The sequence below is a fragment of the Onychostruthus taczanowskii genome, unplaced genomic scaffold (assembly GCF_017590055.1).
Source record: "Onychostruthus taczanowskii isolate IOZ18803 unplaced genomic scaffold, ASM1759005v1 scaffold39, whole genome shotgun sequence".
In the NCBI taxonomy this organism is placed as follows: domain Eukaryota; kingdom Metazoa; phylum Chordata; class Aves; order Passeriformes; family Passeridae; genus Onychostruthus; species Onychostruthus taczanowskii.
In genome coordinates, this window is record NW_024501348.1 from 3,910,256 (window position 1) to 3,925,613 (window position 15,358).

At 36.5% G+C, this 15,358-nt stretch overlaps 1 protein-coding gene across 1 annotated transcript in view; it reads left to right on the top strand.

Moving 5' to 3' along the window:
* Nucleotides 1–15,358, top strand: part of RNGTT (RNA guanylyltransferase and 5'-phosphatase) — a 136,539-nt gene that overhangs the window by 79,665 nt on the left and 41,516 nt on the right. The window contains exon 12 of the mRNA XM_041412408.1: nt 891–959. Coding sequence (XP_041268342.1) covers nt 891–959 — 69 coding nt within the window. The remainder of the gene's footprint in view (nt 1–890; nt 960–15,358) is intronic.

Sequence of the window (15,358 nt, forward strand, 5' to 3'; positions counted from 1 at the left end):
TTTAAAAACTGACTGTGGTTTACTGATTCTGTATTTGCTATGTTTTGTCAACTTGTGGTTACTTTTACGCCAAAGTTTTTTAAAATATTACTAAAAGTATCTACAACTTCTGGACAGATTCTTCATCTCAGCAGTAAAACAAATTGAAATTAATAAAGAGATATTTTGGTAATTCTCCTAATTTTTGCTATTATTTGTCAGTTGTAATTCTCCTTGGTTATTTGCTTTTCCTTAGGCAAGTCAGAATTTAATATGGAAGTATATAATCAATTCTCATAACTGTTGACTAGCTGCTTTCAGTAGTTTTTTTAATTAGATGGTTTTTCTCTGGTAAATTCATCTTGATGGGTATATTTACCTCCATACAGAATTCACAGGCTTTGAAGGCATTAAATAGAATATTAAATATTTGTATTCAAGATACAAATTAATTCAAAGAGTTGGTTTTACAGTCATGTAGCTGTGTTGCTGGTTTATGCCCTAGTTAAGAAGTCTGTCAAACATGAATTTCAAATGATTCCCAGAAGTACTTTTCAGGAAATAAGTTCAATCTGAAGTTCTACTTGTGTGTTAAAATGGCAAATGGATTTTTTAATTTGCCCGCATATGACTGTAGTGTCCTGTATTAGAATTGATATTTCTTTGTTTTCTAGTATATAGAACCATCTTGGTTTCCAAGTATTTCTTTTTGGACAAAGGATTTTCTAGCCTTGAGTATTCTTTGTGGAAACTGCTACTTTGTTGATGTTGGCATTTCCCAAGCTCTAACGTTAAACCATAAATAAGCTGTTTACTGGCAAACCATTGCAGTAGTAGCATATAATCCACAATACTCACTTTGATGTGCATTTCTCTATGGAAAAATATTTTCTTTCTCTTTTGTTCTACAGCTCCTGGAAGGAAACTTTGCTAGAGAAGTTAGCCATGAAGTGGATGGACTGATATTTCAGCCTACAGGAGTAAGTAGCATAAAGAATGGATTTTTTCTGCCTTTAGTTCCAGATGAAATTCTTGTTCTCCCTCCCCACTCATCCATCGACTAGCTAGCTAATCTTTGTTTTGGTCAGGATTACTTTGCAGTGTTGTTTCTGACTAGTTGCTATCTCATTTGTAGTATGTGTGATTTCTTACTAATCAACGGTGGTAGTCTTCAGGAATCATCTCGTATTTTTTTAGAGTATGTACTATGCATGTGTGCTGCTAAATAATGAAGGATTTTCTATGACTGCTTGCATTCCTTGAATCTTTCAACCATTGATTTGAGCTCTCATGTTATTTTGGTTTTTCAAGGATGTTCACACATTAAAATTTCATTAAAATTTGTGACTCATGTGGTTTTAGTGCACATGAAACATGATGAATTCTTGAGCCATGTCTGCCAGTGTAAAGGTATATGAGCGGCCTGGGGAGAAGTTACTGCAGACAACCAGAAAAAATAATGCAAGTGGTTCTCAAGCTAGCATGGCTTCATCCATTCTATTACTCCTCCTCTTGCATCAGGTACAGTGGGTGCACTGCAGTGTGTACTGTATATTGGCATAGGTCATGGCTGTAGAATCATCCATCTTGACTTTTTTCTTAGCTTGTGAATTGGATGGTGGGATGGTTCTAGTCGGAAGGGGCTGTAGAGATAATCTAGTTTCAGTCCTCTGCCAGAGGTGGGGTAGGGACACCTTTTACCCCATTCAGTCTGGCCTGGAACACTTCCAGGGATGAGCATCCACAGCTTCTCTGGACTGTTTCAGTGCCTGACCACCCTCATAATAAAGAATTTCTTCCAAATATCTAATCTAAACCTATTTTCTTTCAGTTTGAAGCCATTCTCTCTTGTCCTGTCAATACATGCCCTTGTCAGAAGTCCCTCTCCATCTGTTTCTGTAGGTCCATCTTAGACATTGGAAGGCTGCTCTGAGGTCTCCCTGGAGCCTTCTCTTCTGCAGATTAAACATCCCCAACTCCATCAGCCTGTCTTTGTAGGAGGGTGTTCCAGCCCTGAGATCATCTCAGCGGTCCTTCTCTGGGCTTGTTCTGATAGGTCCATGTCTTTCTTATGCTGGGGCTCACAGAGATGGACACAGCACACCAGGTGGGGTGTCATGAGAGCAGAGGGCCAGAATCACCTCCCTTGCCCTGCTGCCCTTGCTTCCTGTGATGCAGTCCGGGGTATGATTGGCCTAATGGGCTGCAAGTGCACACTGCCAGCTTTTCTCGAGCTTTTCGTCCACAAACACCCCAAATCTTTCTCCCCAGGGAGAGAGTCTTGATCCATTCTCCACCCAGTTCATGTTTGTGCTTGAGATTGCCCTGACCCAGGTGCAGGACCTTGCATTTGGCCTTGTTGAACTTGGATGTTTGCACAAGCCCACCTCAAGCCTGTCAGGTTCCTTCTGGATGGCATCCCTTCCCTCCAGTGTGTTGACTGAATCAAGCAAGGAATTGTTTTCAGTTAACTCAAATTTGACAGATATTTCTACCATTCCAGTTACTCATGGAAAGTACATGTGTGTACTTTTCCAGCTGAAACATATTTTTCCTGGTTTTCTTCCCTTCCTATACTGCAGATTTTAGCAAGGGGTGATGACACTGCCATCTGGAAATAAGATAAACCTCTCTATTTCAAGTTCTATATCAGCTAACTAAGCAATTAGGCCATGTACTTTTTTTTTTTTTAATACATAGCTGTTTCCAATTTAAAGCAAACTACTAGGGTAAAGAGAGTTCACACTTTCATAAGAAATCCTGATGATATATCTTAGAATACAGTTAGAATCTAAAGTAATTGTAAGTTTCTCAGAAGCACTTCCTTGAAAATTGGAGGTTAAGTTAAGCAGAGTTACTACAGCTAAATTTGAATTTACGTTTCCTAGTTGAAATGAACTTGGTGAACAATGTATCTCTTAGTCACTGTTACAGGAAATCAATATCTGATGTGTTTTGTTTCTAGAACTTGTGTTTTCTGACTTAGCACACTAAAAAATTTATAACCCAACTAAAACAATTTTCTTTTATAAATGCTTAAAAACGTTATTCATCTTTAATGTATTTGTTTAATTTAATGTTCAAATTTTAATATTGTTTCTGAGTTTATGGAATGTAAGTTTGTTGCTTCTGTTATTAAGCTGATTTTCCTGGATGAAGCAATATGCAGTTTTCTCAGTGTAATGACTTTCTTAGTTGAGTAAGTATAAATAATTGTGCTGGTTTTCCACTACAGTAATATTTTTGGAGTGAAAAATATTATTGTAGACCTGTTACTTGGGAAAGAAGCAATAAAGCTGAATAAGTGAAAAGGATGAAGCTGATAGAGGTGTTTTTTTTTGTTATGTGATACAGAGGGAATAAATAAATAGGCAACAATACAAGAATAACAGTATAACAGTGCATAAATGACCCCTTGAGAATACTGACTGAAATAATTTTTGTGTTGTAGTTGAATGCATGATGTATTAGGTCTTTTCAGAGAGAAAACAACAACCTCCTATTGCTGATTGGGGTGTAAATCCTGAACTTTGCTTATTGTGAGGGTTAGAGACCATTATAAAAACTGTTTGTCTCAAGTGAAGAGACCATGACATATCCAGAAGATAATTAAGAACCATATTTGTTGACAAAATTGATCTTGCAGAAAAAAAAGGATAGACAGAAATGAAGCTGTGTTTTAGAAGATCAGGGAAATTCAAGAACATCTTTTGGGAGCCCCTGAAATCCAGTGTGTGTTTTGAGACGTACACAAATGTAGACAGGAACTGGAGCAAAATCACAAAGAAGAATGAAGTGGCAGCAGAGGAGGATAAGCAGAATGTCAACATGTGCAGGCAGAAAATTCTTTGGGGAAAATTACCCACACTTACAGTATTTTTGGTGGATTAAGAGAATTCAGAACTTAACTATTTAGTACAAGGAGAGTTGAGCTTATTAGTTTGTACTGTTTGGATGTCTTTCCTGAGTTTCCCTTCCCCTCTGCCCTGGTTTACTCAGAGGTGTTCCTCTTGTTGTCTGGTCTCAGACAAAGGCATCCAGACCTGAGTATGTGGATATTCCTCACTAGCTACAGGCAGCACTGATACTGGGAGTCAATGTGGATGGAGAAAGGATATTTTGTTGTTTTGAAGTTTGGTTTAATTCTGATTTGCAACAAAACTCAGAATATCCAGAATTGTCTGTGAATATGCTTTTAGCCTCTAAGAGCTCTTGGTTTTCTCACTTTTCTCTTTGGTTTGAAGAGATTTGGCATCAAGTACCTCTATTAGTCCAGTTTTGAGAAATTGGTATGTTTTAATAAAAAGGAATTTGTGAAAAAGTTTTACTACTGAATCTAGGGTTTCAGTTAGATGTGAGAAATACTTCTCTTAGTATTCCTATCTAAATTCTTATTATGAATAGCAAGGTTCTTGTACTGAAGCAGAAATTATTTTGCACTGTGATTCATGATGGTAAAAACAACATTAAGGAGTAAGGAGATTGTTTTCTGCCTGTGCAGGTTAGTTTATTTTGCAAGATCAGATTAACTGAGCATTACTATTACTACTTCATTGGTTACTTGAATTACTTATATTGGTTATTGCTTGGGTTATACAAGGGCTTTCATTTCACAGTGACCGTTGAAAGGCAATGGCTGAGGCATCCCATCTCCTTCTGATTTCCTCCCTTCTCAGTGTGAAAGCTTTCACAGATCATGAGAAGAGCATGGTTAGCAGGTGTGATAGATATTTTTGCCTCATTTATGATTTAAGAATGCTTTGTAGGTAGCTTGATGTCATGTGTGGTTCTTATGTAATTCCTGCATTAACATATCCTACTCTTAACAACTCCATTGCAAGAGACAAATATCTTCTTAGTATTGCTTCTCTTCTTCCCTTTGTACTCTTTCCTTTACTGTTTTTCTTTTCATACATTCTCCTTATCCAACAGCCCATTTCCTCAGTCCTTTTGATTTCCCTTCTCTGTTGCTTCTCCCTGACACTTTTCCTTACATCATTGTCTATCCATTTAAGATCCTATCACTATAACTCCCATATGCCTAAATCAGCTCTATTCCATCTGATCAATTTTCTGGTTCCTCTACCTGTAACAGGTTGGCAGAGCAGGGCCTGAAGTTAAGTACTAAGCAGGAGTAAAACAGAGCAGCAGGAAACTTCATGGACAGGGTTCTCACCCTGGGATCATGCCCCAGACACAGAGTGAGTTAGTTTAAAGGTGAAGGCCGCTTGCCTTACAGATTCCGAATGCTTGTGTAAAGATTGGAAGCTTTCAGTCCTTTTCTTTTGAAATGTTGCTTCAAAACAACAAATGTCTTCCATTTGTTTTAGAACACTTGCAGGTTACCAGCTGTATGTTTTTAATGGAAATCTCAGAAATGGCCTCTTCTTGGCCTCTGCCCACTCATCAGTGAAATTACTTTTCATGTCTCCCTTGTAAATTGTACTTTTGCTAAATATCTCAGACTGTCTAATTTTTATGCTAGTAATCTCCAAATAACCAGCTTTCTTGCTGACTAAAACTATTACTTTTCCTTTGCTTCAGGAAAGGATATAGGAATTATTTTCTTACTTTAGCCAACTAAATGAAGACTCACTGGCCATCAGTTAGGAAGGCCCAGGGCAGCTTTTGAGCATCTGTAGAAAGCTTGTATCACAATTTAAAATCTTCTGGTTTGTGTTTTCCTCCCGAGCTCTGTTACACTTCTGCATTGGCTCAGGCTGATTTCTGTTTGGTACTCCTCCATGCTCACATTTTGTATAAGGAATAAAGTCCAGTTGTGTGGAATTGGGATTTTTAGAGGGAAGGACGAAGGGCAGCTGCTAAGCTCTGTTCTTCTAAGATAAATGTTATTTTAAAGAACAGCTGAATTATTTAACACGCAACTCCCTATACTGAATACTAATGGAAAGCTTAGCCTTTAAAATGAAAGAATAATGAATAGGTTTTTATAACTGAATAACATTGCATGAGTTATTACTATATCTTCCTTCCCTTCCCTTGGCAGACTTAGTGGTGATCTGAAATGCTTGGTTGCCTGTTAATTATTTGTGCTATTCCTATTGTATAATAGTCAGTGTTATTTTCTGTCATTGTGAAAGTTCTTCCAAAATCACTGAAGTTAAAACTGAATTAAATATCTCCAAAAGATACCACCAAATAAAATATCTCCATGATTTGTTTCATTAAGCAGTGCCAGTTTGTCATAAATAATTCTATATAATTGGAAAGCCTTTTATTCCACAGTATATATTTTATTAAAGCGTGTGTAGATCTTTAATCATAGGCATAGTCACTTGCTGGCTCATTTCTGAAGCTCAGATATCCTGTTTATCAGTGATGGGGTAACAATTACTGCCATGTATTTCTGGTGCAATAGCAAGTAATGGCCTTAGGCAGACTCAGATATACCAAATATACTCTCAATACCAAAGCTGATATATAAAGGCTTAGGAAGAATCATATAATAATATAGATTTTTGTTTCCAACAAATACATGTTTCTGGATTTAGTTTTCTATTTTTGTAGTGATTCATGGAGGATTTGGAGGCAATGGAATGGAGTAGAATGGAACAGACTATTTCAGTTGTAAGGGATCTACAGAGATCATCTAGTCCAACTGCCTGACCACTTCTGGGCTGACCAAAAATTTAAGCATATTATTAAGCACATTGACCAAATGCCTCTTAAACACTGACAGCTCTGGGGTATTGGCCACGTCTCTAGGAAGCCTGTTCAATGTTTCACCATCCTCTCAAGTACAGAAATACATCCCGATATCCACTTTAGTACTCCTTGGCACAGCTTTGAACTGTTTCCCACGCATCCTGTCACTGGGAGAAGACATCAGCACTTCAGTTTGTTAACACAAATGCTAAGACCACCTAATTTTTTTTCCTCCAGAGTTTGCAGCAGAATGAAGGAGAATCTGGAGAGAATAGTTTTCATCAGTCTTTTGTGTTGATCCACATTACTAAAACCTTTCATCTTCAAAGTATCTCTGGTAAACGTGATTTCTTCTGGAAGAGTAATGTTTCTGACTGAATCTGTTGCTAGTCAGGGGATGCTGTTGTCATGTCACTGAGCACTTTTTGTGCAGTTGTAGGTTTTCCTTTAACAGAGAACTTGCTGTCAATCTCCTGAAATGCCACTGAGCTTTGCAACTCTTTTCTGCCTATGAATAGTTGTTATATTCAATTTCCATGGCAATGTTCCTTGCAATTCATCTCTTAAGTAGCTAATCCTATCTCAAATACATCATTTTTTCATATGCTTTACAAACATACCTAAATATATTAACAATACACAATATTCCATTGAGGAGTTTTCTGTGACTATACAAGTAAAACTTTTATACCAATTCAAGTTTGTCTGTGCTCACATGGGGTGACTTGTTTTCTAATTTTTTTTTTAATCAGAAAACTAGAAAATTAAGAAGTGCTAACCCAGCACCAATGATTAAGGTCTTATTAAATTGATTACACCTTATTTAATTAAATTGTTAGACTCCTAGATACAGGCACCATGATTTTTGAATGTAGCAGATTTTTATGGTTTCCACTTACTTTCCAAAAACCTGAGATAACTCACACCTTAGAAAATATCTACATTTCCCTCTTTCCCTTTCTGAATAATTTTCAGCTCTGAATGTAGTAAGGTTGGGGTGTAGCAAAAGTTTTTCTTGTTTTAACTTTCTGCTCTTGGTCTGCTGGTATATTCAGGTTGAAATGCAAACGTATTTGCTATTTGGCAGAATTGTTTAACCTGACTTCCTTATTATGTCAGCCTAAATAGATGTCAGTGCCTTGAGTCTGATTACCTAAGGAGAGTGTTGGTCTTAATTGTTGTGTTGTCTCATTTGCTTGCTAATAACCTGTACTGCCTGACATTCTCTGATTTGTCAGGCAGTGAACTGCATTTATGGGTGCTATCTAAATGGCTTCTTGAACTTCTGTTGTGCAGTTTAATCATTCTGCCTGCCAGTGGCAGTAGGAAAGATTTTTCCTCTATTATGTGTACTAGTCATCCTTGGGATTGTCAGTTAACATTAATATGGTGGTGTCTCTGCATGTGTTGTTTAGGAAAAGAAAAAAACACTTTCTCTGCCTGCTGCTGTTTTAAATGTTGGGAAAATAAAGCTGTAGGATTATCAATCCTAAAGGATTCCAAAAATGGTTTTTGCATAGTTTCTTTGTCTCAAAGCCAGCTGTCAGGGATCTTGTGGAGTACACTTGTTGTCACGCTTCTAACTATTGCATGTACTTTCTAACTAAAGTAAATAGGTAAATATTAGGAATATCTACTGTAAATGAGATTTCAGGTGAGAATACCAACACAATGGTTCAGGTTCTGCAAAACATTCCTGTTTTAAATTAGTAGGTCCATATTCCAAAAATTACATTGATTTATATGTGTTGTGGATCAGTTCTGAAAGAACATCTCTTTTATAGCTGCATAGGGAAAGCTAAGAGAGTTTTTGATTTGAATCAGTGAGAACTCTTTACTAAATCATTTCATTCAGCTCTTGAATAGATTAATGAAGTGGGTACTTGTCTTCATGGCAGTGTTCCGACTCATCCTGAAATTTACAGCAGTCTCTCCAGGACTAAGAAGAAGTTGATAGGTCAGGAATGATTTGGAAAGTGGACAATACAGTAGAAAATATTTTGTCAACACTCTCTTTTCTTCAGATCCCAGAATAGATATCCATGAACAGAGTACTTCATTTATAATCCCTCTGTACTCTTTCTGTCAAACTGAAAAGATTTAGCAAAGTATCTGGAAGAACTAGGTTGTGATTGTTTTCTCCCAGTTCTGTTTTTTGTGCACGGCAGAAGAAGACAGCTGACAAACTTTTCAAGTTTTCATGAAAATTCTTCATAAAATGTTTGTATTCTTTATTAGGCAGGAGCACAGCAGTAAAACAGAAATAGTGGTATCAGGATAAACAGAATATTTGTCTAGATCTCCATCCTGCTGTTTAGTGTAAGCAGTAGCCTATCATTTCAGAAAAATTATATATGTACCTGGGATGTGATGAAACAGGATGACTTTCAGAGGAGTACCAGCACTTGCGTTGTGGTATCTGGATAGTTAAAACATTTAAAGACACTTTCTTTAAAAGCAAAATGATTTTCTACATTACCCTGTTATTTGTAATTTGGCGTGTTTACTGGGTCACTGTTCTTATAAACAGCAATTTTGAAAACGCATGATAAATATCACCAAAGGGTAACTAAATTTTTTAATTATAAGAATATTTTTCTTAGGTGCTAGCATGTATTATTAGATAAATCTTTGAAGGTCATTGTGCATATTGGTGACTGCACATTTAAAATAATCATGTTCATGATACTGTGCAGAACAGTAATCTGCAAGGCTCAGAGGTGCCTGTGGAGTAGTGTTCTCTACTGAAGAGGTACAACAGAACACTGTGTGATAATTCAGTCTCCTTTTGACTGACAGTAACTATAGTTTTAATTGTAATTGTACTTTCTGTTCCTTTCATCAGCTTGCCTAGCCTTTGATATTACAAAAATAGTGAACCAAGTCCATTAATATGATTAAAAATGAAAGTCTTGAGCTTGATATGAAAGTTATAAATTGCTTCTATGAAAATTTCATTGTCTTCCACTGAGGTGCATGGTGAATAATTTAGATGTGATTGTATCATACAGGTCTATTAGGTACAGAGGTAGAAGGGCAGTGCTGGACTTCATGCCTTGATTATAGAAGTCAGAGATCAGAAACCTGATGAAGGTTTCCTATGTAATTAGTGCAGATATTCATAAAGCAAAAGCTTATTTTCTTTTTATGCTGCTAGTTGTATTTCTGAAATGAAATTCAGGTTTTTTCCACATTAATCTAGGAGCTTTCCACTGAAATAGGGGAATGTACTACTATGACATGTCTACTGGTTTGTTCCAAAAGGGGAAAATGATTAGAAGTCTTAGCTGGAAATTTTCTCAGATTTCCAAAATGCAGGTGTTCTGTATGCTTTGACTTGTTCTTTAAAAAACAGTTAGCACACTTGTTACATCCTGTCTGAAAGTTTTGACAAGTTTGAACTGACAAACAGTAGGTTGCTTGTTTCCAAACAGTGATCACTAGATGTCCCAGGGAGATCTTGCATCTGTATATTCATTCAACCACTGAAACAAAACGTGTTTTAAGCAACATGAGATTCTCTAGAGAACTTTTAACTTATGAGAGCAATTGAAATGTGTATCACTGGGACTTGTCAGACAGTGAATTGATGTTGCCATTTTTAAGGGAAAATATGGCTTGTTCTGCTCGTAATGAGAAAAAGGAAGCAGAAGAATAAAGGAAAATTGTAAATAGTTTTGGAAACAGCTGTTTAACAAATCTAAGTTGATCACAGGATCCAGTGCTCATAGTTCCCAGAGCTCAAAACAGGTGAAAAAAGAAGTTTGCTATGTGGTTAACAAAATAAGAGCTTCAAGGTTGTTCCTTTTGTCTTAAAGTATAAAATGTAAAATTCCACATTCCTACTTAAATCTGTTCTGCAAGTTGTCTGATGCATATGATGGTGAGGAAAAATGTGAGTTTGATTGAAGAAGAGACTGGCAGAGGTCAGTATTTGCTAGTTTTTAGGCAGCATATTCCTTTGGAGCAGTCTTACCATCAACTAATATCAAGCAAAGCAAATTAATATTTGGCTTTTGGAGTTCCTTTCCCCTACTCTTCTAACAGAGCTGGCTGTAAGGCCAGTAGACAAAAGGATTTTTGCTCTGTTTGTTATTTACAGAATATTTTTTAAAGGTATCAGTTTTAAGTAATACAGATTTTTCTGTAAGACAAACTTGTATGTAGTGGACGATATTGGATATATTATATTTTGGAAACCTTCAGAGCTTTTTTTTTTTTTAAGCGATAGCATACTTTTGGAGGAATACGTTTGATTTTTGAGTAGAAACAGCTCTACTCTCTAAAATATATATAAAGCATGGGACTACTTCCATGTACAAAGACTGGTAAAGTTATTTTTTAATATATTTTAAGACAGCTTATGTATTACAGCAATACAGTCACAATGATTTTCATTGTTACAGGATTCAGTTTAAACTTTATATTTCATTAAGTACTTGAACCAATAAAGAACACATGTAGCTTTTCATAATTTGCATATAAACAGCCAGATGAATGATTTTTGTGATTGTTTGTGGCATTTTAAAAAATTTCTGCAGAATGAGCTCTATTTTTTATGCTTGCAAGACCTGGTATTTTACTTGCAAAAATGTCAGAGGTAATGTGTTTTTGTACCCATTTGCACTGCTGACCCTTTTCAGTTTCTGGATGGAAGGGACACTTAGTACCATGGTCCTTGTGTCTAGTAACAATCAGGGAAGTGAAACTTTGCATTGGTCATCGGATCAGAAAATGGGCCAACAAGCATTGCCACAAAATTGATCAGGATTTTTTTTTTTTTTTTTTGGTCAGAGTCATGAACTGCATACAGATTGTTCACAAACTGGCCCGAATTTGTCAAATAAATTTTCATTGAAAATCATTCCCATGGCTCTGATTGCTATGCACTAAGCTGGTCCATCTCCATGGAGAGCATCTACAATGCTAGTTGGAGTCTTTGTTCAGCTGGTTTTGAGAGTTTTGGTTGTTGTGTGGGTTGATAAAAAATTTAAATTTTTGTATAACAGCAGGTAATGAGGGTTGCTTAAGTGTAATTATATATTTTAAAAATTTATTTTGCATTTATGTTTATGCGCCTTACTCTGTAGCTCCTTCTGGGTGTTTCATGTAAGATGCTATTGCACATCTGACAATTGTTGCGTGGGGTCAGAGACTGTAGTAGAAATTAGCTGTAATATAATTATTCTTTACAGTGCCATCAGTCTCTTGGCTTTTTTCCCAAAAGAGAATGTTATTCAGACTTGTTTTATCACAGTTAGTTAGTTTGCCCTTACACTTATGTTTGACTTTGATACTGCATTCTTGTGAACTATTAATGTTTTTAATAAATCTTTACGGTTGATAGATATAGGGAATGTTAATGGAACAAATACTAAATGAAAAGTGGGTTTAAGCTAATGCCTTGTCTTGGAGCATCTTAGAGTGGTTAGCTACAATGCCACAAGTGGTGTTACTATGGAGAGACCTTCTGTTTCCATGACATTTGCTTGCATATTGTCCTAGGCCTTCAAAAGAAGTAGGATTCTGTCCTCTATTGAATTTGGTGGGTGTTATTCCATTACCTCTGAAACTTCGCAGTATCTCACTGCAAATATATATGAATTAATTTCTTAGGAATATTAATGGTAACTGGCCAGGAAAAAAATGGAGGGGAAAAAAATTATTAAAATTTTGATCATGCAGTAAGTAAGGTTTTTTTGATAATATTTTTTTACTACAATAGATATTCCAGCTTGATTTTAACTGGGTATACTGCTCTGCTTGCACACATCTTGGTTGCTTAAAAAAGCCTACAACTGTTAAAGAAGTAGAGTTTTGCTGGTTTTAGGAAAAAAAAATGTTTATCTGTCTAGCTAATGCCTTTATACTGTGAGATCTGCTTTGTACTGGAGGGGAATTTTGAATAACAGTAAATTTTTAATTCAAGTCATGATATTGCTCACTATTTAAGATTCATTTATTGGCTTAGGGGTAAATTACAAAACCTCTTTTTTTTTTTTTCTTGAGATGAAAGAAGTGGTTTTGAGATATGAAAATCTCGGCCGCTGTTCATAAAGGGGAGTTTCTCTAGTGACTGTTAGGGCAATATCGTGGTCACCTGCAGGCAGCTTTTGACTGCTCTCTTGCATTTCTGACTGCAGCCACACATGCTCACAGCTCTCTTCTGCAAGATTGCAGTTACTTAAATGCACATGGCTGTGATCCCCAGGTGCTGGAATAGGAGGGGTTAGGGAACGATACTGGTTGTTGAACACCACTGTGTGACCTGTTCCCTCCTGTACAAAGGGTGCTGGGGAGGAGGGATGCAGGGAGTTAAACACCATTAAGTATTCTTATGCCACCCCGAAGACAAAATTGCTTTCCTTCTGTTCCTAATGAACAGCTGAGTGTTGTTCCCTTTGTGTACTACTCCTCTGTTCTAATTAGGTTTTAGTGTCCTAGAGTAATTTTGTTTTTTAATGGTCTTTCTCTTTTACCCCTAGTTGTGAGGGGAGTCTAAAGCTTTAGATCCTTTATCATACCTTCTTGGAGCATATTATTCTGTAATATGTCTGTTTGCAACAGTTATAAACAGTTGTCAGGACCTGAGCTGCTGCCACTTTTGAAACCCATTTTTTTCCAAGCTTTTCCCAATTTCACACATTTTGAAAGCACAAATACACTTGTGCAACTGAGAAGAAAATGTGCTCAAAGGCCTAATAACCTAAGTGTCATCTATGTAACGTAAGTAAAACTTTGATCCGCCTTTTTTAGTATTTTGGTAAACAGAATGGTGCTTCACCCAATAGTCTTCCTCATCTTACACTGCAATCATTGTTATAGCTCAATTTACCTAAAATATCTTTGATTTCCACTTGAACTGAATTTCTAGATCTTTCTGCCAAAACCGATACCACTGACTCCCCATCTGCTAAGATTCATATTTTTTGTCCCAGCTTCAGAATTTAATTTCAACAATTAGCTTGTTGAATGATTTTGTTTTATAAAAGCCATGTTCTCCTTCTGTTGAAGATGTACTATACAAGAGAAAGGTTTTTACAAGACATCTCATAAAATGAGCATGATACTTACTGTTCCGGGTGTCAAGAGAGATGTAGTTCCACATGGCTCTCTAATTCTTTCTGGAGTATGACTGGTGAGCATGTTCACTTTGTTGTCATCTCTGTACCACTCACTGTGCTTTAGTAAAAATTTTGAAGGATTCTATTGAAGTTGTTTCACAAGTAGGATTGAGTTTCACAGAGATCTAATTTATTAGCTCAGAATTCATACTAGCATGTTCTTCATTATCTCACTATTTTAGTAACATTTATATTGAAGTGATAAACTCACTTTATCTTGCAGGTTGGAAGAGATTTTTAAACTGTCTTCCAAATATCATCACAGAATCTTTCTTGAATCAATGATGGTATTTTTTTCCTATGGCATTCTCAGTTGTGTTTTATGTTCTAGAGATTAAGGAAAGGACTGTTGTCTTTTTATGATATTAAGAAAAAGGATGCACGGGAGAGAAATCAGATTTGAGAAAAGCTTCTCCTGAACTGTCTCAGGTTTGTCTGCTTTCTTCTCCCAGAATTTCCCAGTGACTGCACATCAGACATTTCAGTTCACTTGATGGATGCTGGTGATGAGGCGCTATGAGTTGCAGTACTCTTTCTTCAGAAATATAATTTTGTTTTTTAAATACCTTGTACATTTGTTTATGGAAAAGTTGTCCTTAACTACTCCTTCTCTTTTTCCTTGTTAAAATGTTAAACTGATAAATAGCAGCTAAACCTGATGACATTTGTTTTGGCAAATGGTAATTGTCACTTACCCCCTCCCCTAATTCTTTGGCCCTTCAGCTGCTTGTCTGCTCGAAGCAAAGCTACATTAACATTTAAACGTTTGGTATGATTAAAGAAGAAACATTTAAGAAACGGGAATGGAGGAAAAAGTCTGATTCTAACCCTTCTGCCAGTAACAGAATGAATGCTCCCTGCCAACAGCAGGGAAGTTGGAACGCGTTCTTCATGGCAGTTGCTCAGTCCCAGTATTCACACCAGAGATTTTGTGTTGCATGTCTGATGGGTGTTTGTGTGGTCATGCTCTGTAGAAGGGGCAAAAAATCTAATGTGGCAGGAACTATAGTTTGATTACAAGGCAATATTAACAACTTACATTGGAACCACTACTTTTAATGGAAGAATGTCCTTCCCAAGAACGATAGCAACTAATTTCACAGTAACTGTATTTTTTTTGAGTAATGTTCTTAAAATACCATCTATATTTCTTTTCCCTTTGCTTAGAGTGCTCAGCAAATAGTTATCCTATTCTACTTAACTTCTTCTTACCCAGAGACGCTGACTTGTTTGTTCCTAAGTCAGAACTGCAAGGATTAGTTTCACACAAAGAGTGGGCAGGATCCCATCATTTTCTCATTTGATGTGGTATGTTTTTTCTTAGATGAGGATTTTTCCCTGCTCATTATCCAAATTAGTCTCCTGAAAGTGCAGTTTTAAGTTGTATTAGTCTTGTAGAAGACTTGAAAGAGAAAGTACATACGGATTTTTTTTTCAATATACATTTTTTCCCCACTTTGCTTTTCATCTCTGAGCACATCAGCTTGCTACTTGCCAAGTGAGAGCACTGTGGAGCGCTTGCTGAGTTCTACTGGTGGGACTTAACTCCCATGTTGTATGAATGTTTCCTTTTGAAAATAAGGATGTGA